Source organism: Corvus brachyrhynchos, unplaced genomic scaffold (assembly GCF_000691975.1).
Source record: "Corvus brachyrhynchos isolate BGI_N302 unplaced genomic scaffold, ASM69197v1 scaffold114, whole genome shotgun sequence".
Classification (NCBI taxonomy): Eukaryota; Metazoa; Chordata; class Aves; order Passeriformes; family Corvidae; genus Corvus; species Corvus brachyrhynchos.
In genome coordinates, this window is record NW_008238337.1 from 7,638,477 (window position 1) to 7,666,382 (window position 27,906).

The 27,906-nt window shown below is 41.3% G+C and overlaps 1 protein-coding gene across 1 annotated transcript in view; it reads left to right on the forward strand.

Annotated features, from left to right (window-relative positions):
- The window catches only part of ARVCF (armadillo repeat gene deleted in velocardiofacial syndrome), a 259,690-nt gene that overhangs the window by 178,957 nt on the left and 52,827 nt on the right, over positions 1-27,906 (forward strand). Inside the window, exons 7-9 of the mRNA XM_017734735.1 lie at positions 6-167; positions 6,922-7,421; positions 15,408-15,591. Of these exons, the coding sequence (XP_017590224.1) occupies positions 6-167; positions 6,922-7,421; positions 15,408-15,591 (846 nt within the window). The remainder of the gene's footprint in view (positions 1-5; positions 168-6,921; positions 7,422-15,407; positions 15,592-27,906) is intronic.

The window sequence follows — 27,906 nt, forward strand, 5'->3', positions numbered from 1 at the left end:
AACCGCTCTCAGCCTGAGCGCTTCCAGCCGGAGCCCTATGGACTGGAAGATGACAACCGCAGCCTTGGAGTAGATGATGAAGGATATGAACTGGATCCGGATTACTCCACTGTGAACCGGAGGACGTCTGCAGGTGTGCCAGAGAGAGGAAGACCTCACAAAGGAAGGTAACACTCACTTGTTTTTCACAGTGCTGTTGTGCAGCTGTTTTGCTTATTTGATCATGTACATTCAAACTCTGTGATCTGGTAAATTCTGGAGTTACTTGACAGAAAAACAGCCCATAAATGACTGCAAAACACACATGAAGTACAGAAAAGAGTGAGGGTAGGGCACAAGGACCCTTTCAGTGATTCTGGGCTGCGTAGTGCACGTTGAATTTAGAAAGAAAGATGACCTTTTAGAAGAAGGCTGTTACTTTTTTTCCCTCTTCCTGAAAAAGTCTTGTGAATGCATTGTGTTGTCCCAGAGCCATCCCACACTAGCAAGGTGAAAAGAGGGATTTGTGATCTCTGAGACTCCTGACAGGTCTGGTTGTGTGCACATCTGCCAAACAAAAGTTCTCAACAGCTGGTTGGGGTTGCAGATGAGCTGATCCCTGGTGGTGAACGGGTGCCAAGCTGTCTTGTGAGGTGTGTGACAGCCTCAGCCGTGATCCTGTGCTAACCACACACCCTCAGCTGTCTGGCCAGGTTGTACTGAACCTCATTATTTTTGTCCTGCGCCTATAGAAGGGGAGAAAAGAGATCTGTGTTGCATTTAAAGTGATCAGTTACAGCTTACTTCTGGTTCAGCCCAGTTTCTGAGGAATGTTCTATTTTATGCCATATTTTTTGGTATTAGTTGTTTATGCTGTGTTTACAGTTGTTTGCTCTTGCATTTGAGAAGAAAACCCAACAACCCACAGGCTTGGGAAAAGAGTCCTGTTACTCAGCTGAAACTCATCTTGTACAGACCTGAAAAACTTGTAATACTTTGTTTTCTGAGGGGTGTACAAATTTTACATGTGCCTGCTTGAAGTCATATCCTCATGATTCATGTTTTGAGATGGATTTAGTTCTCATTCTTTTCCTTTTAATTTAGAATAGTTTCCAGAGCTGTAAAGAGTCTGGAACCACCTGCCTCTGTGTGTATAGACAGTCTTTAGACTTAACATTTCTGACCTAAGGCTTTGCTGCGTCAGCAGCAGTTGGTGGGATTTGTGTTGGCTTTTTTGTTCTCCTGGAGTCCTCCTACTTGGAGATGTTATGTTATTCATGCTTTCATACTCTCTTTTCCTTCCCATTTTTTGGAAGTTCATTTTAAAGCTAGACAGAATCAAACACTTCCAAATTCTCATCTGTACTTGAGAGGAAAAAACAAACAAGACAAAAACCCAGTGAAAAGATGTCAACACGTATCTCCCAGAGCACCCTTTAAGTCCCTTGTGCCATCTTTCATTTTGCAGGCTTACCCAGCAGTGGAACCACGTCCGTGTTTTGTGGGGCTGAAGGAAATACCTGCACCCAGTGGGTGCCAGAATCCTGATCAATCTATCAAACTTGGATTAGTGCTCCCCTGCAACTAAGCAAGTTTACAGTTCTTGCTAAAAGAAGTCAGACATCAGTGCTTTTAATTTTTTGTTAACATTTTTCTAACTGTATGCAAAATGAATAATTAAATGTATTCTCAGAACCTACCCATTTGCATTTTAAAATTTGGTGGTTTTATTAAACATCCCTTTGATTTATTGTTCTTGCAGTTTGGATAGGACCAATTCATAATTTTTCATTTATGTTTCTTTTGTTGTGAGGTTTTTTCCATATTTAATGTGATCAAGAGGCTTTGACAAAGAATTAGCCTGACTGTGGCAGCAAACTTTAGCTGTTGAGAACATAAGAAGATTGTATGAGGGCCTATTCATAAGCAGTTACTTTTTGACATTTCAAAGAAATACTTGAACAATTCAATAAACCTGCATTTCAGATATGCTACTGATTTGCAAGAAAATAAGCGCTACAAGTAGTGCTTTGTAGTAGATGAGGGTAATTACTAATTTATTACTCCTCTCTAGTTTTTTTAAAATAAGTTATTCCTGTGAAAATGATTAAATGAATGTGATGCATTTATGTCATTTTTGATTTCAAAAAGTTTGTATGTGTAGAGCAGGTTTAACAACAACTCTGTTGGGCACTGTTCTACATTGCACCAACTTCCAGCTTGGGCCTCTCCTTGGATCCTGGACAGAATTCCTCCACTGACTGACCCACTGAGTTATTCTCTCATCTTCTTCCCAGAAGATGCTACTTCATTAGTTAGTAGTTTACAGGTAAAATAAGAGTCCTTACTGTCAGTTCCTGTTCTGAGAGGGCTTGAGTGGAGGTTCCTCATCTGAATCTGTCCTAGTGAGTCTGACTCCCTGTGTGATAAGGAGGCAGCCCAGCTGTGTCTGGAGGGAGTCCTAGGCAAGGGGATTACAAGTACAGATTGTTCTTTTCAGCCCTTGTCTGCTCCGTTTGATCACAGAGATAAATACCTATTGTGCTTTTCTTCTGTCATTCACCAGCCTCATTTTAAGCTACTTATATTTCATTTTAAATTGGGGAAAAATGTGCCTCCACACAAACATCTCCAAATCCAGATAAATGCAGAAAGGCAAATATTCCATGTCTGTTGGCTTGTCATTGCTCGTGGCTGGGTTTTCTAATTTTCCTTTATACTGAGTCTCTCACGTAAGATACATTACTTTCTGCAAGAGTACCTGGCACTTCTTGTTCTTTCCCTCAGCATTTGCTCTGGTTTGGTGTAAGTCAGGTTGCATAATGAATTGGGGTTAGAGAAAGCATTTGGGGTGTACAGTATTGATTTAATGTTACTCAAGTTTACTTGTGAAGGTATTTACACATCTTTAATTGAGTTTATGCCCTTTTTTTCTTCATTTGGTGGGTTGCCTTTATTATACTAGGTGTTTTATTGTAGTTTTTAAAAACATCTAATCTTACTGTGTCCTGGATGTTTTATATACAGTCCTATTTGAAAGAGGAGCAGGAAGTACTGAATACTTTGATTCACAAAAAACATCCCTACTACTATTTGAATATTTCTTAATCATTAAATTGGAATTAACACAAGCTGGAAAAAAATGGCAAGTCATAATTCATCTTACTTATGTAAATAACTTCTGCTCAGCTTTTTCTTGCCTCAGTGGTGATTTCTTCCCAGAGTGGATCACTGCAATCTGCACTTGTAGGAGCATTCATGGGACATCTTTTTTCCCTAAGAGCTCTGGAGCAGCTATTGCCAGTGTTACTATTCCAGACTACGCAGGGTATAAATTTTTAATGTTGACTAAATCAACAACAAAATAGTTTTCTATTGATAAATTGTTTATACCAGAAGCCTGATTTAAGACCCTGAGACTGTATTTGGTGGTCACTTCACAGTCCAAATTATTATTACCAGGAAATGAGCCAGATTCTAGATTAAATAACTTAATTGGTAGGTCTGTCTCGCTTCTGTTGTGTATAGACAGTGAGAGTACTGGTAGCACTGGCCATGTCTCCGCCTTCTTCTGGTCCTTTTTTTCAGTTCAGAACATAAAGGCTTGTAATTACAGATAAACTTTCAGTCAGCACTTGTGGCCTAGGTGCACTCATTCCAAGTGTATATGGGCAACATTGGGATGTTGTCTAGTTTGGGGCAGGAGTTTATGAACGTGCTTGGGCAGGCAAAGTGGTCAGTTTGAAAAATACTTGGTTTTTTCCTGAGTCTCTTCCTTACTGTGGATTCGCTCTCAGTTTGATAATATTCTCATAGCAGAAGGTGATGAATGGCAGAGTCTGATGTGGCAGGAGGCAAGGCAACCCAAGTCAGCTCATCCACTGGCAGTTCTTAGATGTTTCCAGTTAAGGGGATTTCGGTGTTTTAACCATGTCGCTCCTAACTCAGACTTGTCTCAGCAGAGGATTCACTCCAGTTTTGAATCCCCTTGTGTATCCTATCAGGGAACAGAGCCTGGCAAAAGTAGAATCTCAGTCTGCAAAGTTTTACATCTCCTCTTCAATGTTTGGCACAAAGTTTCCTACTGAAATCCCAAGCCTTTCTGGTCTTTTATCCAAAGCAGACACCAGCTGCAAACTGTAATGAATGTAGCACTTGTAGAAGTTGTTGAGGATTAAATGTTTAAATCCTTCACCTGTTTACTCAAATGTGCCTGTGTTGAAGCCATAAGGAAGATGATAAATCCACGAGCTCTCTCCCAGTTTTTATCTATGCTAGGATGTGTTTTGATCAATTCCCTGAGACAGGTGATTAGTGAGACCCATGGCATCCTAAAAACCTGGCTGCCTTGCTACAAACAGACGGAAGGCAAGATGCTTGCAGTCAGCAACTCTGGCATAGCACCAGATCTCTTCAGTCCTGTGAGTAAAGAGCTCTTGGCCTCCTGAGAGCAGTATCTGCTGAAGCTCTTGTTAGTCCTGTTCCGTATCGAGTGGCGTTTCCTTCCCAGCGTAGCTGCTCCAATGATGTGGAAGTGAAAAATCACATTTGGTCCGCACCAGTCTGATTCAGAAAGAGGATTTCTTCACTCTCTGTGTGTAAATATGTTGGTGATCAGGGTGTATTTAATGCCCTGACAGACACTTGCTTTTGCCTTCCTCACTCTGCTGGTCTGGTCTTCCCGCCCTCTGTTAAAGGAGAGGCGATGGGGTTTGTGGCACTTCTGCCTTGCTCTGCCTGAGCAGTTGTTCTGCTCCTTTGTAGATGACCTGTTTTGGTAAACTGCTTCCCCTGTTGTTTTTTTTTTTAACCTTCCCTAGCCTTGGTCACTGTATTTAGTCATGTGAATCTGAAGTGGTGTGATACTTCCCTCAGCTGAGCTTTCTTGTACAGTTCTTAGGTTCATACAGGATCTCGGAGTTTCTACACAATAATTTGGGGTCTTCAAGGGTCAAGTGTTCAGGTGGTTTTTTTTGCTGCCAGGTACACTCATTGAGCTATGTCACTGGTGCATTAAAAGTGGCTCTTGATATTGTTTCTTCCTCAGAGGTATTGTGGAACTGACCTGTGTGGGCTTATTCCAGCAGTTGTGGGGTTTTGTTTTCATCCTTTTCCCTACAGACAATTCACAGGTGCTGTCTTGTTTTAAAGCAGAGTTGTGATCTTATTTCATTTTTCTTTTTTAATGATTGATTCTTGACTTCCGGTATTTTCACTCATATTTAATAAGTAGTGATTGACAATTAAAAAAAAAAAATAGTGTCGATGGTACAAGACTTAGGTGGTGCTCTCTCTTTTGTCATGACAATGTTGCAATTTAAAGTCCTAACTCTCAAGTTTTCTTTTGACAAATGTAATGAAACCAAGGAGCTTTGTGTGGCAAAGGGAGGAGGATACAGCATGGTGAAGATAGGCCCATCTGTGTGGTTCTGTTTGGAAGGCTTTGTGGAATTAAAGCAAACAAACTGCATACCAAGACAGTAATTACCTTTGTGTACTTGGACGGATGAGGAGGAAAGAGAAACTTAATTGTGCAGCTGTAATTGAGGTGGTGCACAGTTATCTTGTGGGCAGCTCGCAGGACTGGGATGTGCCGAATTGCAAGTTACCAAGTCAAGCAAGCAACAGCTGTGCAATTATTAAAATTAATCTTCTGCTGCTTTTATGCAGTGAAAAAGAATTTAACGTGAGGATGAGTTTGAGAAAGGAGATTTTGTTGTAGTTTTTTAATGCTGGTTATCACAAATTTGCATTTGTAAAAACAGAATTTTGAGGAGTAGCTAAGGGGTTTTGTTCCTCCTTCTGCCCTGTCTGCATTCACAAAATCGTTCCAATGTTGTTGCTTTCTGCTTGGAGTGATGGAAACAGCTTTGTTCTGTAACAGAAAATACGGCTGTCCAGACAGTGTAAATGACTGTGTAGAGCAACTGCTGAATTATACATACACAAATAATTGCATCAATAAAAGGGTTTCTTCAGATTCATTCTGAGTTTTGGATATTTGCCCATTTTTATCCTTTCATTCAGTTTATGGTTTAGAACAGCAATTAAAGCAACGTAAAGTCAGGAGAGGCGCTTTTAACATTAAAAGCGTTAATTGTACAAGACTAAGTTCAGTCTCCACCTCTGGTTGCTCTTCTCCCCAGAGCCCAGTTTAATTAGCAGTCCCTTTGGGATGACAGCAAGCTCCATTTTCTTCCTGCCTTCTAATAATCTATACTTCAGCATGGCATCAGAAATGGTTCAATAGCATCACTCGGTGCTTCAGATGAGAGATTTTAAGAAACATTTTGTAGCAATTAAAACTACTTCCTTGACTGAGCTAACTGCAATGCTGAGACAGTAGCAAACCTGTCCAGGGAAAAAACATAAAGCAAAAGGCTTCTGCTGGTTTGAAAAAATACATATATGAGAGGGTGGTTTATGGTAACATCAATTAAGAGTAGTGTTTAGAGTACACTTGTTTGAGCATCAGCATGGAAATGTAGTGGAACTTGTCAGACTTGCTGAAATATGTCCGTGGTCTCTGTCCAGGCCTTGAATGCCTTTAATTAGAGTTTTGGTTTGTTGCAGAAGTAACAGCATTAATGAAGATCAGTGTTTCCTACTAAATGTAATCCAGCTCTGTTGTAATTGCTTTGCTGAGTGACCAAAATGAAAGCAATCTGTTTGATGGCTTGCAGTTCCTGTCATCGTTTCATTGCTAGCCAAACGCTGTGCTGGAGTCCCATCACTGCTGAGAACTCAGTGATGGTTAATTTTCAAGTTACTACAAATAAACTATTGGAAATTGTACATATGCTGTCTCATATGCTGTTTGTTGTATTAAAATGTTTGCTCATGGCTGAAATCTCCATATTGAGTCAGAGTTACAAAGCGTTTAAACGTGCTTTTTTTTCCTTTTTTCCCCTTTCTTTGTCTTGGGACCGCTGCTCCTCACAGGGGCTACGACGACCCCATTGAGACAGAGATGGTTGAAGAGAGGATTCCGTACCTGCACGGCGGCTACGCGGCGCCGCTGGCGCAGCCGGAGCGGGGGAGCATGGCCAGCATTGACCGGCTGGGGAAGCGCTCCCCATCCATCGACAGCATCCGCAAGGACCCGCGCTGGAGGGACCCCGACCTGCCCGAGGTCATCGCCATGCTCAGCCACCCCATTGACCCCGTCAAATCCAACGCCGCCGCCTACCTGCAGCACCTGTGCTACGAGAACGACAAAATCAAAAAGGACGTGAGGCACCTTAAAGGGATCCCTATCCTGGTGGGCCTGCTGGATCATCCCAAGCCTGAGGTCCATCGTAAGGCCTGTGGGGCTCTCAGAAACATCTCCTACGGGAAGGATAATGAAAACAAAGTGGCTATAAAGAACTGTGATGGGATCCCTGCATTGATCAGGCTGTTGCGAAAAACAAACGACATGGAAGTCAGAGAGCTAATTACAGGTCAGTGTCTGGTTTCGTTAATGAGTTAGTCTTTACAACAGTCCTTTCAGCTTCAGGAACAAGAATTTCTGGAGATTAGAGCATTGAAGGAGAATTTAGATCACTGGCTGCAGCTGTTCTCTAGCTGCACCAAGTTTGTGGTGTGAGAGCCTGACACGTGCCTGTCAGGAGGGGGATCAGGATCGTCTCAGTGTGTGTGATGCACTTGGGATTGATTCCCTGGCTGCTGAGGGATGGATGCTGCTCCTTGGGTGTAGCATGCAATTGCATGTGGTTGGGTTACTGAAGCTTAAATGAATTGTAGCAGCTCCACTGACAGGTAATTTGTAGTGCACGTGCCCTCAGCATGTTGTAATCATGAGGTAAGATATGCTGAGCTAAATCTTCGCTTGTTAATCTCTTATAAAACAATCCTGCTGCCATGTCCCCACTCCCTCATATTTATAGAATAGTCTGTCTCCTCAGGAACACTTCCAGCCTGGTGCTGAGGACTCTGGGGCTGTATATAAAGCTGCAGCACTTCTGGGCTGGAAAACTCATATTTTAGGGAGCATAGGGTGTGGTGTTTGTTGGATTTGTTTGTTGCGAAGGTCGGAAAAGGGAGAATTACATTTCAGGTTACTGAGTTCGTGCACACTTTGCAGGGAGTTTTCAAATACTTATAGCTCCATTATTTAACCTGTTTTTATTTGAACTTGGTCTTGGACATCATCCAAAAAGAGCTATAAAGTATATGCCAAGTTTCAAAGTTCAGCCATTAAGTGGAAGAGGGTGGAAAAGTATGTCAGCTCTTAAAGTAAGGAGAAAGATATTGTTCTTCAGTCTCCCATAAATCATGAGGAGTGAAATGGATTTCCCTTTCTCTTCTCAGAAGCCGCAGGGGATGTTTGGATGGAGACCAGAGCAGTTGCAATGAATTTCAGTGCCAGAACAGAATTTTTCAGAAAGCTTTGTGAGAATGAAAATGGGTCCAGGGCTGAAACTTTTTAGCTGCCTTATCCATGTTGGATGATGCAGGTAGACCCTATTGCAAACACTGATTAAGCCATTAGAGGTAAACATCATAATTCTGTAATTTCCTCAAAAATTATAGTAGCTCTCTAAGTTTTTACTGGTAATCATAATTCTCTGAGATGAACAGTGGCCTTGGGTGTTCCAGCTGTTCTTCCTCAGCCATTACAGGCTATTTATCAAACTAGGTCTAAATATACAGTGTTGAAACTAGCAGGGATATTTTTCCAGACTTTTTCCAGTGAGCTGGTGAAGGAGAGCTGTCTGTTTTGTCAGAGAACCTCTGAGTAGCATGTGCTGGTTGTGCTTTGAGAGCTGTCTGTGCTCTGCCTCAACATGGAAAGTCTGCAGGTAGTATTTGTATTTCATTTGTTGCATTCATTTAGTATGATGGCAGACATAAATTTATTTATTTTTTAAAATAAAGAATATCTATTTATCTGCTGTTCTAGTTTAATCAAAACTCATTTCTGGGGTGCTGAGAAGCAATAAATTTATTTCCTTAGATTCAAGAAAGGAGAAGCCAGTGTATAATTTACTCTGAAGGAATATCATTATAGTGCTAAGTGGTAATCAGTCACTTCTGAGATGGCAAAACCAAACTGGATGTTTTTCCTTTTCACTGTAAATGGCAATTGCTTTGATTTCCAGTTGATTAATTAGAGTTCAAATGCATTTTATTTGGCAGTAGTTTTTGCCAATTAAATGTAGTGGTTTTATTCCACCTTGGCTTTTGTTACTTCGAGCTCTTTATTTCCTCTTACTGAAAAACACCAGGAATACTAAGGGCATTAACCTAAACAGATGTCCAGTAACAGATGATGTGCATTTAATCTCTACCTAACCAGGAATCATTTCATTCTACTTCTAAAATGATACCACCAGATCCGGTGTGACACATTCAAGTATCAGCACAGAAGAGAAGAGTATTCCAGCAATGCCTCTGTGACTGGTGCTGCTGTACTTCCAGTCCGTGTTCAAAGCTCTGGCTGATAATGTGGAACTGTCCATTTGTAAAATGAGCTCCAAAAGTCAGCAGAGAGAAACAAGAGCCAGCTTGAAGTGCAAAGGGAGCATTCAGGCAGAGCTGCTACAAAAGGACTGTGTTCTGCAGCCTCAGAAATTCAGATCACAATTCCAGTGTTCTCCTGGTAGCAGTCTGGACTTCCTATCTGGGTACTTTTCCCTACTGATAAACCAAAGCCTACCTTTACCATGAAAGTTTTTCAGTGTGTCTGGAGTGAAACGTCTGGGGACTTCATCATCAATGCAGTTTAGAGGGGAAAAAAAGAGAAGAAAATACAACAGCATACAGGGTTTATGTGTTTATTTCTTTTAACAGGCTCCAAATTCAAGTTTGGTATGACACATTGATTTTTCTACAGTTTAATGTTTCTTTAACTCAATATTGGCTGCTTTTCAAAAGCTCAATAGTAATCACCAGCTGGTCATCTCAGCTACGGACAAATGATAAAATAATCCTGCTTTCCGAAGAGATTCAAATAATTTAAAGAAGTTTAAATAACTCAGTTATCTGAATTCAGGAGCAGTTCCAGGCTTGAAGTTTTGTTTCTCTGGCTGTGGGACGCTGCTTGCTTGCAGGACAGGAGGTACCTGGGAGTACACAGTGGGACACCCTGTTGGGAGAGGGGTTGCTGGCAAAAGAGGGCATCGTTCTTATCTAATGTGAGAGTCAGTCCTTGGCTTTAGTACAGCTCCATGGCCTCTCATTTGCTTGGTGATCTGATGGAGCAGCCACAGCTGGGTCTGACCACTGGGTTAATGGAGTGGGGAAAAAGCCACACCAATGAGTTAGAAACACCCAAGAGGTGGATGCAGCATCGAGGGAGGTATCAGCTGTGTGGCCTCAGTGGTGAACGAGTGAGGCTTGGAGTGCCAGGAGTGTGTTCCCTTGAGCACTTCCCAGGATACACTTTTGGAGAACACAAGTTACACAACTATTTTGGAAGCAGGTGGAGTGTACTGATACACCACTGCGACCAGATTAAGCCAATGTGTAGATTTTTTTCTTACAGAAACACTGGTTTTAGCAGAATTTGAAAGACTTCTTTGGGTTAGTGCCATCTCTGTTTTACCAGATATTCTGGACATATCTGCAAATGGCACTAAACATGGTGTCCTTCGAGGTCAGAGATCTGTGAAGTGTGCAAAAATTGCCCTCTAAACTCAAAAAATACATTCCTAAAATACCACAGATCTCGCTTCTCTTTCTTTTTAAAGTGTGGAGTTACAAAATGTTTCCTATCTACTGCACTAAAAAAAGCTTGATTTAAGTGTTGGAATGTCCATGAGTAAATTATGAGTAGAGTTGTGTTGAGAAATACTCCATAAAATTCTTCTTTCATTTCTTGCTAGGCTTGCAGCTGTACTGCTGTACTCTCAGTGGATCATTTTCTTGAGAAAAAGAGAGAAATGAGGATTAAGCTGATAAGGAATTAAATCTGTTCTGATTGGGCAAATCTACAAAAGTTTTGAGTGATAAGGTTTTCATGGAGGAAATGTTCCCATCAGATATGCAAGGCCAAAATTCTATTACATTCTTCAGAAAGCAGTCAGAAGTTGGTAGCTTTAATGAATGATTTTGTTCTTTGTGAGAACGTTGGAGTAATTTTGTTGTTTAATGACATTGCACTGATTTCAAGTGGTGCAGGATGTGATTTTTCTGCTACCAAATAGGTTATAATTGAAAAATGATTGACCTTCAAAACACTCTACAGATGAAATATTTTGATCTAATGCTCAAATAGCAACTTGCAGATAAATCAGCTGGCTCAGAACTCCCAACTCCTGGGCACTGATGTGCTGTGTCGGCTGCTCAGATCTGGATTTCTCTTTGAAGTACCCTGCTGTCTTCAACTTGCTGATCTCAGATGAGCTTTCTCCTTCCACTTTCTGTTCCAAAGCTTCTCAGAAGAAGGTCCTTGTTCATGGTGTGTTCTGTCACACACTAGCTTATGTTGAGGTTCTCAACTTGACCACTACTGGAAGGAGCACAGCTCCAATCTTCGGGACTTTGATACAAACAAATCTGTCAAACAAATCCCCCCAGGACCAACATGCAACAAGAATTCCTCTGGGAATATATTGCAGAGTGCTTATTTTTCCAAGTGATAAACTATCTGGTATGGACCATAGAAAAGGAATTAAACAGCTTCTAGTTTCTTGGTGATGTTGGATTTTTTTGAAATAAAGCTTGTAGCTATTTTCCCTGCTTAATATGTTGAAAATTCAGGGCCAATGGTTGAAGTTAGAAATACGTAAGTACATTACTCATATATTTATGAAAAAAACACAGATTGATAGTGATCATGTTCATCTACTGAAGAGCAATACTTCAACTTTCTCTAGTCTTAAAACTCATGCAGTCTGTGGTCAAAAAGGCCAATGCTTCTAGTGAAAGTGCATGGAAAATTTAGATAACTTCATTTATTGTGCTGCTGTGTCAGTGACATGATTCCTCCTGAGTGCTAATTATTTGAATTAATTAAACTTGGAGTTTTAAAAATAGTGTTTCTGGCTTGTTGAAACATTAGTGTGTTACACCAGAAGTAACAAGAATGATGTGTAAAGATGGATGTCAAATTTACAGGAATTTTTTTTTGCCTTGGATTTTTTCTTATACTACTAAATGCTACAGTTGGATCTGATTTTGTTCCCTTTAATTTTCTGTGGCTGTCACTATCAGTTACTTTTCCATAGAAGTTGTTTCTTCTGGAGCGCGAAAGATGCTGGGATTTAGAGCTCTTGGTTTCATAATTTCGAATAAGAAAAATGTACTGTCAGTGTGTTTATCTTCTATATCCTTTCTTGTGAAATATTTTCCCCATGAAGTCAGTGTTTAACCTGAATTTTTTTCTCTGTCTTTGGAACCGCAGGACCTCCCTCACCCCTGCTTATCTTATGCTACACTTCTTTTAAGTGCTGTGCATTTTCCCTTGCTAAATGCTGTTCAGCAGAGGGATTCTTTTGGGTTTCCTTATGCAGCCATCAAGGAGAATATTATAAATTTAAGTGCTTTGACCTTTTGAATAATTTGAAGGATTTGCACAATTTTTTTTTTTAATAGTAAGGCTGTCTTTTATTCTTCTTTAGTTTGTTGTTTTGTATGAAAGATTTGAGAGATAGGAGGCAGATGAGAAATTGAAAGCTTGTGAAATGCTGGGGGAGTTTTTGTCAGAGGATGGTGGAAAGGTGTTCTGTGTAACTCCAGTCCTCATTGTCTGGTAGTCACTCGCTGAGATTTACAGTCAAGTTGTGTTTGCCCTAAATAGTTCATTGCATAAGCATTGCATAAGTTGCAGCCAGCCTCTTAATAAAAATTCTGTGTATGTAGAGGATCTGCTTCCATAGGGGCAGGTGGTTCTCTTGGTCGGGGTGGGGTTACAGCAGTAAAGCTGATGTGTGTGGTAGATGGGCAGGTAAGTGCTGCAATCCAGGCAGAACACTACTGAATCCACAGTTGCATTTAGTCTCTTGAAATAACCTCTGGCGAATGAGAATATAGGAAGAGTTTGGAGATGATGATTTTATTTTACATGCTGTGGTTGAAGGTATTGAAGTCTAGACACAAATCTCTTAAGTCTTAAAACAAGCAAAAGGTTTGAGCACTGGAAAACTTTCATACAATCCTGTAATATTAGAGCTCTTGGAAATTTTACAGGTATTTTTGACTTCTTACTTACATGTCTGCCTGATTCTTCTTAAGCAGTAAAATTTGCCTTTGTAGTTCCATACTCTAGAGATAACAGATTACATCACTGCTTCAGGAAGGGGGAAGAAGTAGACTCTCATTTCGGGTGCAAAAGTAATACGTGCGTTCAGGAAAAAGCTTTTAAAGTTGAAGGGCTGCCGGATTTTAAAGCTTAGCTCTTCCCCATCTCAGCAGTGTTCCCAGTTGCAATGTTTTGCAGTTTCAGAAGAACAGGATCCTTAGGAACCCTGCAGAGGATTCCTTGGCTGATGCCATCTTTTCCAGGTTGTGGGGGTTTGAGCACTGCAGATACCCACTCCATGCTCCGTTTCTGGTCCTGAGAGAGAACCTCCAGAACCAGGGTATTCTGCACCCACTCTTCTCAGTTTGAATCTGGCTTTGCTCCAGAGATGATTATCCTGTATAATTTCCAGGGATTCATCCATCTTGTTCAGTGCTGGTTGTTCAGATTTAGAATTTGAATTTTCAAGTCCTGAGCCAGCCATGCATTTAAGGATTTAATTGTACTTACTATTTTTATATGAGTGAGTCTGACATGCTAAAGAAATTGGTGAACAGTAACTGAAGAAAGACAGTCTAGTAAAGTATTTAAAATTAACAGGGCAGCTTATATGTCCATGGTTTTAGTCTTATTATAAATATTGACTTGCATTTGTTTTTTGTATGTTGTATATTTTTTGAGCCAGTTTGTTATGAGAAGTAAAGGCTTTCTTTGATAACAAAATGGGGCCAATTAGCTCTTTCTGCTTGGTTTTGCTTTTTTTCTTATTCTTCAACATTTGTTGTTTTACAGCAACAAAGGGTGATTTATTGTAATGGGTACAAAGAGAAGATTCGTATTTTACCTGCACAGTCTCCTTTGAAAGCTAAAATTAGGCTATAAAAATCTCATACAGTGTCTATGAATGGCATGGGCAGTAGGCCAAAAAAGCATTATTTTTGTATGACTTCAGAAAAAAGACTGCAAAAAACATTATGGTGTTCATTCCGTTGTCTGCCTCAGAGTTTTTTTATTAATTAATATGGTATCCTCTATCCAATCACTGCTGGGCTCCTGCAAGTCCCCACGGCAGGCTGTGCTGCATGATAATAGATCCAAAACATTTTCCCAGTTACCTTTAAAACTTGAAAATTGTAGGTGGTAAAACTTGGGGAGATTGAAAGGGGCTGAAACAAAAGGTTGCACTTCTGTTGTTCTGTTGTGGTTTTTAGATGGATATACAGTGAGGTGGAGATTTACAGTTTGCACTGTAATATGCACAAATTCGTAGTTGTAGTAACACAGGGAGCCTCAGATTGATATTGGATCCACTTAGGAAAGATTTCCTGTGTGTTCTGGGGAATCTAGGTTTTCTGTTTGGTCTGTCTGAAATTTTGCTAGAACTCACACTTTTCCTTGGAGACCAGAAGTGTGTGTCTGGCTCCCTCCAAGTGTTGTTACTGACAGTTCTCAGATGCCACCAGGCTGGGTCTATGCAGAAATTCTCTCAGAAATGAATGCTCTGTTTTAGTCCTACTCTAATGAGTAATAACTGTTAGGACACTGATACAGGTCTGCTGGGAGGTTGTATCACTTATCCAGCACTGGGTATTTTGCAGCTATAAAGCTGTTGTTGCTATTCTGTTTTATGTTTGACTTCTGTCTGCTTTGGCTCATAATTGAGGTAAAAATGAAAAGAAAGAAGTTTCCAGCTTCTTCAAGGAATCTTATGCTTGTGGCACCAGGAGATTTGAACACAGATATTGCTTGTGACAGGAAAATGTGAAAGTAAATAATAGAGAGGAGACTTGAATGAAATATTACCTTGTGCAGAAGATAAGCATAGGATCAGTGATCCTCCAGAAATTCATTCCTCCTAGGACTTGCTCAATATACTTGTCTGCTTCACTGGATGAATTTTTATTTTTTTGAGGCATAGTTAGACTTGAAAGTGTAACACAGTTTGTATACAGCAGAAAAATCCTATTAATCTCCAATAGTACATCACTTTTATGTACTCTGTGTAGGGCTTGATGAGTTCAACAATATCCATGTCTTGATAGAAGTGCTTCCCTGCTTTGTTGAAGAAGCTGTGGGATTTTCCTTAAGCTAGTTCTGGTCTGGCATCTCATCAAGTTGCTTTGCCTTCTTGTTTAGTTTTATGATTTAACCTTCAAGCAGTTCTCCGTGAATCCTCTGGTTCTGTTTAACATACAGATTTTAAATAGTTGTTATACTCCCATTGTTTAATAATCCCCTGCAGGCACCCTGTGGAATTTATCCTCCTATGAGCCCCTGAAGATGGTCATCATCAACCATGGTCTGCAGACCCTGACCAACGAGGTGATCATCCCCCACTCGGGCTGGGAGAGCGAGCCCAACGAGGACTCGAAGCCTCGCGACGCCGAGTGGACAACGGTCTTCAAGAACACCTCTGGCTGCTTACGGTAAGGCACAGCTGCAGAATTTTTTTCCCATAGTTCCTCTCTTTTTTTGGTGAACAGCTTGAACTACTGACTATTTAGGATCCCAAGTATTCCTTCTAATACTCCTTGCGAAGGGGCCTTTTCTGGTTTCATACTGTATTTGCAATTCTGAAAGCACCTTGAGAGCAAGGACAGTCCATGCTAAAAGCTGGGGTCAGGAGGAGTCCTAATGCACTCTGAAAAACCTGAAGAACCAGTGGTCCCTAAACACAGTGTGTCTCTTTTTGCTTTTCTTTTGAGATAAAATAGTTACGCTCAGTTTAGATTCTTCAGCTTTGCGATGAAGTCAATTAGTTTGAACAAAACTAATAAAGATTTGTACCTTCTGTTGCTCTGAAGTGTACTCCTGTCAGATTTCTTCTGATTAATGCAGATTCAGAAGTTGGTTCATTTCTGTTTCTTGGGCTTGTGGTCTCTAAATTGCAATAACTATTCCCCCAAGTAACTTCACAAATGAAGAAAGTAATGAAAAGTGTTCTGAAAAGGCCCATTACTGAAATTATTTGCAGTCCCACTGGAAACTGAGGTCCTTTAAGCAGACTCCAGACATCACAGGTTTTTACTTACTAGTGTCTCATTTTCTAAGGGTGTTCTGCAAGAGGAAATTAGTCATGGTGAGGGAATAAAAGGATTATCTCAATGAATATGAGATTTTCCCGTAAGTGTAGACAATAAATTGGTCATTAGTAGACTAACCTAATCCACATCATAAAATTTTATAAGTATGTGGATCCACTTGAACTGCATTCCATGGTATCTCTGGGTTTGTTGATTTGTTGGGTTTGGGGTTTTTTTTTTTATTTTAAAGTAAGGCACTGGTTTTACAGGAAACTCAGAAACTTCTTCCCCTTTGGACATTGTGTTCTTAAAGCTTATGAAGAGGGGTATGAAACATAGTACTGAGATGTTAGAGAATTTGAACTTCTGGTATTTAAAAGTGGTCCTGTTGCACCTGAAACGCATCAGGACAGCAGCCAGTGAATGGTGGCTGCTTCTGCTGTTGAAGGGGGAAATCTGTTTCAGTCCTTTCATCTGTGGTATCTGCTCTCATAGTGAGGAGGGACTTTGTGCTTCCTTGTGGAAAATTTGAAGCTTCCATAAGATGTGGGGCGAGGTGATCTGATGGTTGGCTGAGTCTGCCTAAAATAGGTGAAGATGTGACAGCAGGGAAAGGTAATCAAAGGTAATCCATGTCTCTGCTGAGCCATGGAGACAGCACCCTCTTGCATAGGAGCTGGGGAGAACTGCCCTGCTGTCTCCCCACTTCTTGCAGTGAGGTGAGTGAGTCCAGGAACAAGACAGATGCAGGAGCAGGTGAATATGAGCTGTCTTTCAGCTGATTGTGCTTCCTGTTCCCATGTCAGGGATATTACACATACCTTTTGTAGAGCACTTCCAGATCTGGGGGTGCAAATGGACATATCAAAAGTAATTAACATTAAAACTGTTGAAAATTACTTTGTGTTGTGTGTTGAAATCTTCTGCACCTCATCTTTAAAAGCAGCAGCAAGATGTGATAGTTAACACCAACAGAGAATAAATTGTTGCAGCCATCTGTCTGACAGATATCAGTGTTCAAAAACCCCTTTGCCTACACTTCTCTCATTGACACAGTAGCTGGTCCTAGAAATTCAATTTTTCACGAATGGAGCTTACTGTAGACTGCAAACTGTTCACCAATTTGATATTTAATTGGGAGGTTAGGCCTCTTGATGATGTGCCAGCCTCCCTTGTCCCCTTTGAAAGTGAGCCTCAGGTGTGAGTTGCGTTGTCTCCCAAAATAACTGGAACAATCTCTGAGCTTCTGAGGTTTCAGCTGTCCCTGCAGTTTAGGTGTCTAAGCAGAAGACAGGCATTGTGCATGCAGCATAGCATTCGTTTCAGTATCATTTTTTCAGTTAATGAAGTTTATCAACAGATGTGGGCGAGTTTGTTTCAAACTCAGTGATTCACAGCATGAACTGCCAGTTAATTATTACTTGCTCTTTTTTTTAACACTGCTTACTCATCTTTACTTTGTTCTTAATCTAGGTTTCTCCTTTGATAATGTGGAGCTATGGAAACACTCATTTCAAAATAATTAAAAACAAGTAATTAAAAAAACCCCCACACTACAATTATTTACCTTTAATTCTTCAATTCCTGATCCATCCCACTTTCCAGTCCTATCCATTTTCCCCCATGTGACCTGTAAAGCATCTCTTCCTCCTCACTTTTGTGGATGCAGGTCTGAGTAGGTCAGGGTGAGTTGGATGCTATGGAGTCACCTTGGCCCATGTGCCTAAGGGTGGATTAAGAGCTGTATTAACAGCAGGGATAGTGTGGTGTGGCAGGTACGTGTGGGATGGAAGGATGCTTCAGCAGCAGGGTCAGTAACTGGGGCCAATACCTGAGCAAAGATCTGTACCTGCACCAGGGCTGGGAATTAAGTTACAAGATAAGAGCCATGATCCATGCACTCTGCCCCTTGGCTGGAGCTGAGAGGGCTTACTGGCTTTCTGTAGCCCTGATTTACCCACGTTGTGAAGTAACAAAAATCCCTCTGTGATGCTTGATACTGATTTTAGTTTGTGTGGCCACAGGACTTGCACCCAGCAATGGACCTGCTTTTTATCTGCGTCCGATACTGAGAAACGTTGGACCTGGTCGTTTACAAGCTGGAAATCAGAGAAGCTGCTCGCAGTTTATCATCAAGAAAGCCATTCATATACTCTGTTTTGCCATGTTATTTCACTCTGGGATTACCTGGGATACTCAGTGGTGTCCATTCCAAGCTACCATAGCTGACTACACACACATAGAGCCAGTGGGAATCAGAGGAGGAAAAGGCCACTGGCTAAGGTCTATATTGACTTTGGAGATGGGTGTTGATTTAAAGGGCTCCTTCTAAAATCAAGCCCTCTCCTGTGACTGTGCCCATTGTAGGGGTATTTTGAATCCTGGTATCATCTGGAACACGGCTGGTGGGTTCTGTGTGCCATCTCACTCTGCACTTGACTTGCCAAAAACTCTGTTCAAACAAATGTTTGGAGAATCTTGTATTCTCTTCTGGAAACTTGGCAGCACATCCAATTTGCGAAGTATGAGCTGATAATGAAATTTATTGGCTGCTCTTTTGTAATCTTGACTAAGAAACACTGAAGTTTTCAGAAACTAGTGCAGGTGATGATAATTTTGTCTCCATTCTCATCCTGAGATCAGAAAAAAGATGCTTCCTCTTACATTGGTGTGTTCTATTTCTAGGGGCAGACCCAATATGATGAATAGATCGACAATATCCATAATCACTTTACTACTGCAAATGGTCACGAGCCTTGTGAGGGATGCTGCCTTGGGTGTCATTTTATAAAACAGGGGCATTCTTACATTCTGTTGAAGCTGATAAAAGAAGCATGTATGGTAGAAATCTGGAAAGGAACAGTAAAAAACAAAGCAAAGTGGATTTTTGGTTATTAAGTAGTAGGACTGGGGAAGAAGTAAGGAAGACATTTGCTTACTATAGGAGAATCATTAAGTATGCACAGATTTACAATACGAGTTTTATGTCTCCACATTGTATTTTATTCTTTTAGCTATGTGGAGAATGTCTCTTCTAGTTCTTCTAGTTACTGCCTCTTTTTTTTTTTTTTTTTCTTTAAACCCTTAAATCTGTACTGGGATTTGCAGTCCAGAAGCATTTGTCTTCAAATTGCACTCCTGGTGAAATAATGGAATGATTTGGTGCATCTTCATGTGGCCATTTCGTGATCCTTCCTACAACTTTTACCCAGACATTGAGGTGCTTTAGGAGAAGAGTGTGAGTTGAGTTCTTGTGGGGAGGTTGAATGTGTGGTTCATGAACAACCAGGCAGTACAAGAGACCTTCCCTGGGTCCCCTGGTTTCTCCTAAGGTGCTTCCCTGCTTTGGAGGGAAATTGCTGCATCTGTGGGTCAGAGCACTGCTGCAGTCACATCATCTTGTTAATTTTCTGTGGAGATATCCACCATGATTCCTAGTTCTCTGGAAGCAGCAAGGATTTTAATGGTTTAAAAATTAAATTCATTCTGGGCTTAATTGCTGTTTTCTGCCTAATTACTTTTAATTCTCTCTTGGATTTTTTCACTTCTAAGAGGACAGAGTAGAACTTAGTTCCTAAATTGCCAACTTTCTAGCCTGATTCCTGTGCTAAACTGACCTGCTGTCAACAAATGTTAAATGAATTAATTTGCATAGCAAACAGATGCAAAGTGCTCCTTTTTCCAGGGGTACCATCTGTAGTTGCAGCATTTCTTGTCAGTTCTCCAAGTACACAGAAATTCGCATTCACAAATATCCTCAGGGTTCAGAGCTCTGGCCGAGGTGTATGAACACAAACAAACTGCACCCACCTGACTTTTCCCTGAAAACATGCATTCTTCAGCTGGAGATTGCACATAACAGCTTGTCCAACATCAGCCCCTGAGAAGGGAAGGGACAACCTGGTGGCTAGAGCTGTAACAGGAGACTCGAGAAGTGGGGATTTATTTGCTGTTCTGCTACTGTACTGACATAATTACAGGCAAGATTGATGGTATAAACCTTTTGGTGGTCTAATTTTTAATAGCCCTGCCTCCTTCTGGCTTTGGCAAGGTTCAGGCTCCTAAGTGCCTGAGGGGATTGAGACTTCACTGATCTTCACTCTTCTGTCTTTCATGAGGGACTGGCACCTTTGTATGTACCTTCTCCTGAAGCTGCTGTAAATACCAGCAGTTCCAAGTATTTTGAAATGGTTGATCCTATAGACATCAACTGGGAATAAGCAACTCCTGTAGGTATAAATTAAGGGTTTGGTCCCATGGAATTAAAACCTGAGAGGTTTGGTAAGTGTGAGATATGATGTTTGAAGAGGTGGCATAAGGACTCAGTGGTTTCAAAGCCAGTATACTCAATATACTCCACCAGGTTGAGAAATGATGTAAAAGTATCTGCAGGCTCCTCTTAGATACTTCAGAGGAAAGGCTGCAAGAGCTTGATGGTAAATCAGTTATACTTGGGATGTGTCAAATAGTTTTTGTATGTAAGTGTTCTAAGCCCTTCTGAGAGGAGGACAGAGCATTATGGTGCCTGCATGTATATCTTGTCCTGCAGATGTCACTTGCAGTGTTTCAGTCACAGGTAATGCTGTGAGTGAGTCCTCATGTCTTTATGTATTTGTAACACGTGTGTACCCAGACATGCACTGCACACACTGTTTGTAGCAGGAGTGTGGGTGTCTGTGGGGCACATGGGTTAAAGAAGGTTTGTCAAGCAACATGTGGTCTTGTTTGGGCAGTAAAGGTCTCTCTCTTTGCACCCTGAAAACACCTGTATTGAGTGGATCAGTGATGTTGGTGTGCCTGTTTTTTCTTCCCATCTCTGCATGCTGAATTTGAGGAAGAAAAAAGAGTAAGGTTGTCAAAACCAGGTTCTTATGCCCTCCTTTCTCTTAATGATTAATGTGTGGCTTTCCTCTGAAGAAAAGTGCCTGGGAATTAGAGCTTTCAAAATGTATTACTTTCAAGCTCTATCCATCTTTACATCCTGCAGGCATGATAATAGTATGTGGTGACAGTCACATAATATTTGTCCTGTGTGCACTCATATACTGGAGGCAGCCTTCATCTCCAGCTGACTGAGGTAAGAAGGCACTTAAGTGCAAATGTGTGACCTGGAAGTGCTGCCTAGTGCAGAGCAGGGCGCAGGAGGTGAGGTTCAGGTGACGCTGCTGCGGTCCTGCCCTTGGTGTCAAGACAACTTTGCTCACTGAAGCATGGTAGAACAGAGAAACTAAAGGCAGGCACCTGAAAACTCACATTTCCCTCTTTTTTATCAGCAGCAAATTTGCATTAGTACAGAGCCCTCCTTGGCAGCTACAACTCCAAACTCCAAAAAAGATTCTTTGACATAGTCGTTTGTTTGATGTTCCCTTTAACTCAGTGTGTTCCCCCATCCTGATTCAAGTAGTCCTTTCCTATGCTTTTGCAGGGCAGTTATTTAGCTGAGATCCTCTGGAGAGGACTTCTTCCAATCATTAATGCTTCCCTGTCCCACCCAGGAGGAGCTGAGGGCAGATGCTGCCATCTCTGTCCCCACGCTCACCCGTGGTGCTTGGAGGCTGCTGTGCTCGTGTTGTGTTGAGAGTGGGTGCAGCCTTTGGCTGATTGATGCTCTAGGTACTGGAGCTTATGATATTGTCAGTCTTTTGGTGTGCAACAGGTACTTTTGAAGTGGACTTCCAGAGAAGGAGTAGTTTTAGAAAGAGATAAAAACAGAACTGAGATTTGCCTGTGAATCTTCACTTTGGAGGCAGCAAGTAGCATGAAAAGGGAGAAGCTTATCTGCCCAACCCAGACTGGAAAAAATCAACTCAAATTAAAAACCCACACAAAAGAGAGGAGTGAGCAAAGGCAGTTTCTTAATTAGCTTACTGATACTGTGCAGGATCACAGCATATGGCTGTCCTGGGGCTTATATGATGAGCAGAGCGTTTAATTCGTGCTAGTAAGGAGCTGTTAGGGTTCCTCCTGACAGTTCCTGATGTTTAGCTTGTAATATAAATAAATTATGCATAGATTTTAGCAGCAGAGACATAACCTAGTTACATGCAACCTTAATGCTTTACAATCATATCTTGAGGTATAAATTTAAAGTTGGGCACTTGTTTACCGCCTTCTGTCGTTACTTAGGAATGAGTCTAGGTCCCTCCTCCCTTGGCTTTCAGGAAAGGGAGTCTTCAAAAATGTCTGTTGCTGTGGTGGGATGAAGAACAGGACTGCAGCAAAGCTCACTGCAGTCACTCTAATGGACGTAGCCTGCTTTGGAAGGCTTGTGAGCCATGATCCCTTGTTAGATTAGTACCACCTCCTTTCTGTATTTTTGAGATTCTTTTCACATGGCAGCAAGCATGTGAAAAGCAGGGCCCCTTGGCCTTTCCTCCAGGCAGAGACTGGAATAATTTGGAAGCCAAGTAGCTGCTGGGCATCATGGAATTCTCATGTAGTGCATTTCTGCATCATTTTGCATTACAGGAGAGCAACTAAGGCCCTCCAAGTACGTCATGCAGGAGGTAACCAGTCAGCATTTTACTGAAAAGGCATTACAAGGTGTTTTGGGTATAGAATGCCACAGATAACAAGGTACAGATGTCAAGTCCATCCCTTGTTAAACTGTGCTTTTGAGCCCCAGCCTGTTTCAGAGAGCTCTTCCAGGCAGTGCAGACATGGATATGAGGTGTGACAGGGTGCCCTGGAGATCCCTTGCTCTGTGCCCCTGTTGCTAGAGCACAGACTAAGCTCGTGAAGCACTTTTTCAGGGATGACTTTTGCTATGTCCTTTAGAGCATTTGGTCAACTAAACAAAACCAACCTCTTTATTTAAATAGGTGTGGAAGGATTTACATGCAAAGAAACTGGGGCTGCTCTGCTACTTCTTTCTCGGGTGTAAGTGGTCAGTGAGTGCCAGAGTGGAGCAGCAAGGTCCGGTGGGATCTCCTGCCCAGGTCTGAACAGCTGCTCCCTACCTAAATCAGCATCAGTAGAGCTCCTCTGGCTTTCTGTGCATTTCATGGGGACTTTGGATTCTTTCTGCTTTCTTTACCATATTCTCTGCTTGATTTCTGACTGAGCTCTCTGCTGCCAAACTCCATTGTGCTGTACAGGGCCCTCTGACGAGAGCTGCCTGGATCAGGCTATCTTTGTGTCACAGGCAGCTTCTTTATTTTTCTCTCTTGTTTTCAGAACAGTGAACTTTAATACCAATTAAACTTTCTGGTACTTCATGTGAACTGAAGTATGGAATCCATTCTATTTCTGCATGAAATGATGGAATGATTTTTAAATGTTGTCTATTCCTCCTTTGAGACATAGCGGACCTAGAAATACACTTGGAAATAGAGTACATTTACTACAACTATTATTGATCCATCTCCTTTGGCTGGCATCCAAATAAAAATTTCTTTATTGTGAAGCAGAGTGTGGGTGTGGAAGGGTGTTTGTATAGCAAGGGTTCTGCCTGCCAGAGTAGGTGGACAGAACAACTACTATATTTTAAGCTGAGTTGTGAGAAGCTTAAGTCGTTTATCAGCTGAAGTATGCAAAACTGTGTCTGGGCAGCAAAGCCTCAGTGATGGTGCTGGTCAGAGTCTAGCAAGGGGTTGGAAGGAGCTCGTCACTGTCTCGGCTTCAGCTCTCAGCCACGATTCTTCCAGGGAAAGGTGGAAGTGTTACGAGGAGGATGTCTTAAAAATTTCCAGTTCAACTTCCTATTTATAGACAAAGCAAAGTCTCCAAGCTGTTGTCTTCATTCCCAGCTAGATCTCTAAACAAAGGGCTTTTTACACCTGCTGCACTGAGGCAGGAGGGTAAGTGTTCAGTAACACTCTGGCCTCAGCTTCATCTGCAGCACTGTGGGATAGCAACTGATGGTGCTCTCCTGCCAAGTGACAGACACAGCAACAGTCCTGGAAATACTAGTTTTAATTTTTAGAGAAGAATGTGTCTCTGCCTTTGTTTTCAAGTTTCTCTTCATCATTTAAAAAAAACTATCCAAAAATTCTCCACATTTCTACTCTGTCTGTCGGATTGTTAGGGAGAGCACAGAGGGGGCACTGCCACATGATTGCATTGAAAGAGTGCAAATTAAGTACCCTGTACTTAATTACTTTTAAGTCTTTTCTCTTGAAGATAATTTTGGTGTGTGGCACAGACTGTAGTAACAGCTCACCTCTCCTAGGGGTGACAAATGCCAGCTCTGTTCTGCAGATGTAAATGTAGCATTTAGAATTGTGTATTATTAAGACAACTCTTTGGTGATAATGATAACCTTAGCTAAGGTGGGAACAGATCTCTCAGCACATTCACCCCCATTTTCTGAAGTCTTTAATACCAACAGACTGCATTCCTAGCCTGATGTGTTTCTATGCTCATAGGTATTTACTTTTATTTAACATTTACTTAGTGCTTCTTTGTTTTGGTTTGGGTTTTTTTTCCCAGGGAAAGCATATATTGCGACATCCTTACAAATTCTCTTTCACTAGTCCTGGCCACAGTCTGGACTCCCAAGAATTTGAGGAAGAATCCAGGTTGCTTTTTTTAAATCTAAAGGCTGGAGATTGAAAATCTCTGGAATGAGATTTGTGCTTTACTGTTTTACATAAAATCATTCATCCAGTTGGTTTCTTTCCTTTATACTTTGAGCCACATGGGCATTAATTCCATGTTTTGCTTCTAGAATTGTTCTTCAGACTGTGTTGTGTGTATTTACAGAAAGCACACTGAAGGTTTCTATTACCCTTTGTAGTGGGATAAGAAAGACACTTCTGGTTTTAAAATACGTTTTTCAATAGACTCTTGGAAAAGTATTGAAAAGTAGGACAGTCAGGGAAAGCAGCAGAGGCCTTTCTGGAGGTGAAGAGACAAGGCAAGGGAAGCAAACTGTACAGAACACTGGGAATGAGTGGCAGGTCTCATTTGCCACTGGTTTGTGTAGAAGTTGTTTGGGTAGTTCCCCCTCACCATTCCCACCCTTCTGAATGAGCAGTCAACTTTATTTTCATTTGTAACAGGATATTTGCCCGTTATCGGTGCCTCAAAAGCCCTGTGGAGTTGTTCAAACTTCAATAAGCAGCTTTAACTTATATCTGCAGAGGTTCTTGATATTAATTTGCCCCAGCAAGCAAGTCAGTGAGATCATTTGTTTAATTCCAAAGTCTTGAGGCCATTCCAGTTCTTGCTTGTCCCCTGAGTAACAGAGTTAGCAGCACCTCAGCTTGGGGTATCAGCTGCTTTGCTATTTGGTGTCTTGTGTGAAACACTTCATCTGCTGAAGAATCTCTTCTGGTGTAAAACAATACTTGTCTAATGAAAAGTTCAATGAAAAACAAAGCTCTCTACTTTATCCGGGTCTGGATGCCATATGTTACATATCTCCATTGCATGAGTTTCTGGCCTGAGCGAGGCTGTGCATTCCTTTTGTGGAGTGTTGCCCTGTGTAAGGGGAATGCAAATCCTCTGTTAACTGCTGGAATCAGTCATCTGTTTGTTGATGTCCATCACTCTTGGAAGAAGGGTGTTCAGAAGCCTTGCTTTGGAAGCTTCCTTTGGAAGATGGTTTGGTTACATCTTTCATTGGATCATGCGTAATAGATGTAGGATGCAGCAAGAATAATCCCAGTGCAGATGTGAAACGGGAAGATATTTTTCCTGACTCCTGTCAGTGGAGTGCACTATCAGGTTGACTATTCTGTGGCAGTTTCTGTGCTTTTTAATGACCAGTGCCAGCAGTAGCTTCCTGTCCATCTCATTCCTTTTGTTTTCATGCTCCAGCCCCTCCTGAAGACCCAAGATGAGTTTGATCAACGACTACCAGGTGATGCTTTTCAAGGAGGTGGATAGTAGAGAGTCTTAACCCCATGGCAGAAATGCAACCTGGCATTTTCCTGTGTTGCAGGGACTTGCAAAGGTAGCTCTGGATCATGGAAACCAACCCTGGCAGCACTTCTTGTGGGATTGCCAGATGAGAACTTAGTCAAAGCGTACCGTCATTGTTTTCATAGGGCCCACCTTTGTTTAGAGCTTAGGGGTGTCTGGCATACTTGTGCATGGATCTGAAATGCAAATATTTCCATGGGGATTGGGAGATCTTTGCTGCCTTTTTCAGTGTTGGAGCAGCAGGAAGAGCAGACTCATGATCAGGTGCTGATCCCCCTGGGCTGCATTTGTCTGAGATCTGCCTGGACTGCTGGGACAAGAATGGGAGCTGAGCTCTCCCATAGGTCTGGGTTATGGTTTACAGACAAGGAAATGGGGTTTGTGCTTCCATGGTAGATAAATCCCATGGGCTGCTGGTAGCTCATTACCCAAGGAGGGAGGACTAACAAAATCCCCAGAGTTGGGTATTTATAGAGCAGATGTTTCTGCATGAGATGCTCATAAGGATACATTTTGTGATGTGATAGTTAAAACATTAAAACTGCAAAGTTTGATGTCTGGATAACTTAGTCATAGCATTAATTAGCTATTAACTTGATCCTGCAGAGTTTTCATGCTTATTTGTGTGTGATATATGTGGAAATTTTTTCTCGAGGCATTAATTTTCAGTGAATTTCTCTATAGTCAAAGAGACAGTAAGTGATACCAGCAGGCCACATTCTTGCTGATACAACTTTATAATACTTTTTTCAATCGTAACCTTATTAATATCTACCTTGATATTAACCCCAGTACAGATCATAGAAGTAAGAAAGCAGGATACACAGTACTGTGGTGCTGTTCATAACCAAAGCAGTCAAACAAATGTGCAAGTGTGGTAGCACAAATGAACCACAGAAAAATCTCTTCTGAATGGGCCATAGGGCAAGGAAGGTGTGAAGGTTGAGTTGTTTTGCCTTTAGTCTGCAAGTGTTGCTTATGAATTTTAACACTCTAAAACTTAATGAGGGAAAAAAAAAAGTGATACACAGCTCCAGATAAGACCATTTATAGTGCATTTCTGTCACCTTGAAGCTTAATAAGTAGAGTTCCACATTAATAGATGTGCTTGAAGGTGAAGCTGCTGTCGTTTATTGTTATAACTCCTGAAAGGTATCTCAGAGAATTTGAATTCTAATTTCAGTTTCATAAAGACGTGGCATTAAAATTCACATTTGTGTTTTTGACACAAAAGGATTAGTACAACTGGAGATGGGAAAACAGCATGTAGAATTCTCTTCCATCTATCCTGTGGAATCATTTTAATATCCACTTTACCTGCCTCTTATCATTCATTGCTAGTGAGGCTGTGTGAGGATTTGAGGAAAGGATGTGTTTATCTGTGCTTTTCATTTGTGTTCTTAATTGAAAATTAGTGCTGTTACAGCAACCAGCTCACAATTAAGTGCCTTCAGATTTTGAGAGGTCTCTGAGAAAATGTGGTTTTTCTACCTATCCAATTAACACAGCAGCCTGCCTAGATGACCGGGACATGGGAGAGGACCATGATTGATGTGTTAATTACTTGGAGATTGGCAGTCCCTCTAGTTAAAAGCAAAAACTGGCTGCATGATCCTGATAGCAGAGGGTAATGATGGTGTCCTCAGTTTTTGAGAGGTAACCTTACACAGCTTTGTGGGATTCAAAGGCCTGAAAGCTGAAAGGTTGTCTGTGTTATTGTCAAAATTACTGCGTTTCAGCTCTGGGAAGACCTTCCATAGTCTTCTATGACACTTGGTCAGTGAGCACTATTAACAATAATTCTGTCACTTCATTTTCCCCCTAAAAAAAAAAGGGGGGAAAATGAAAAAA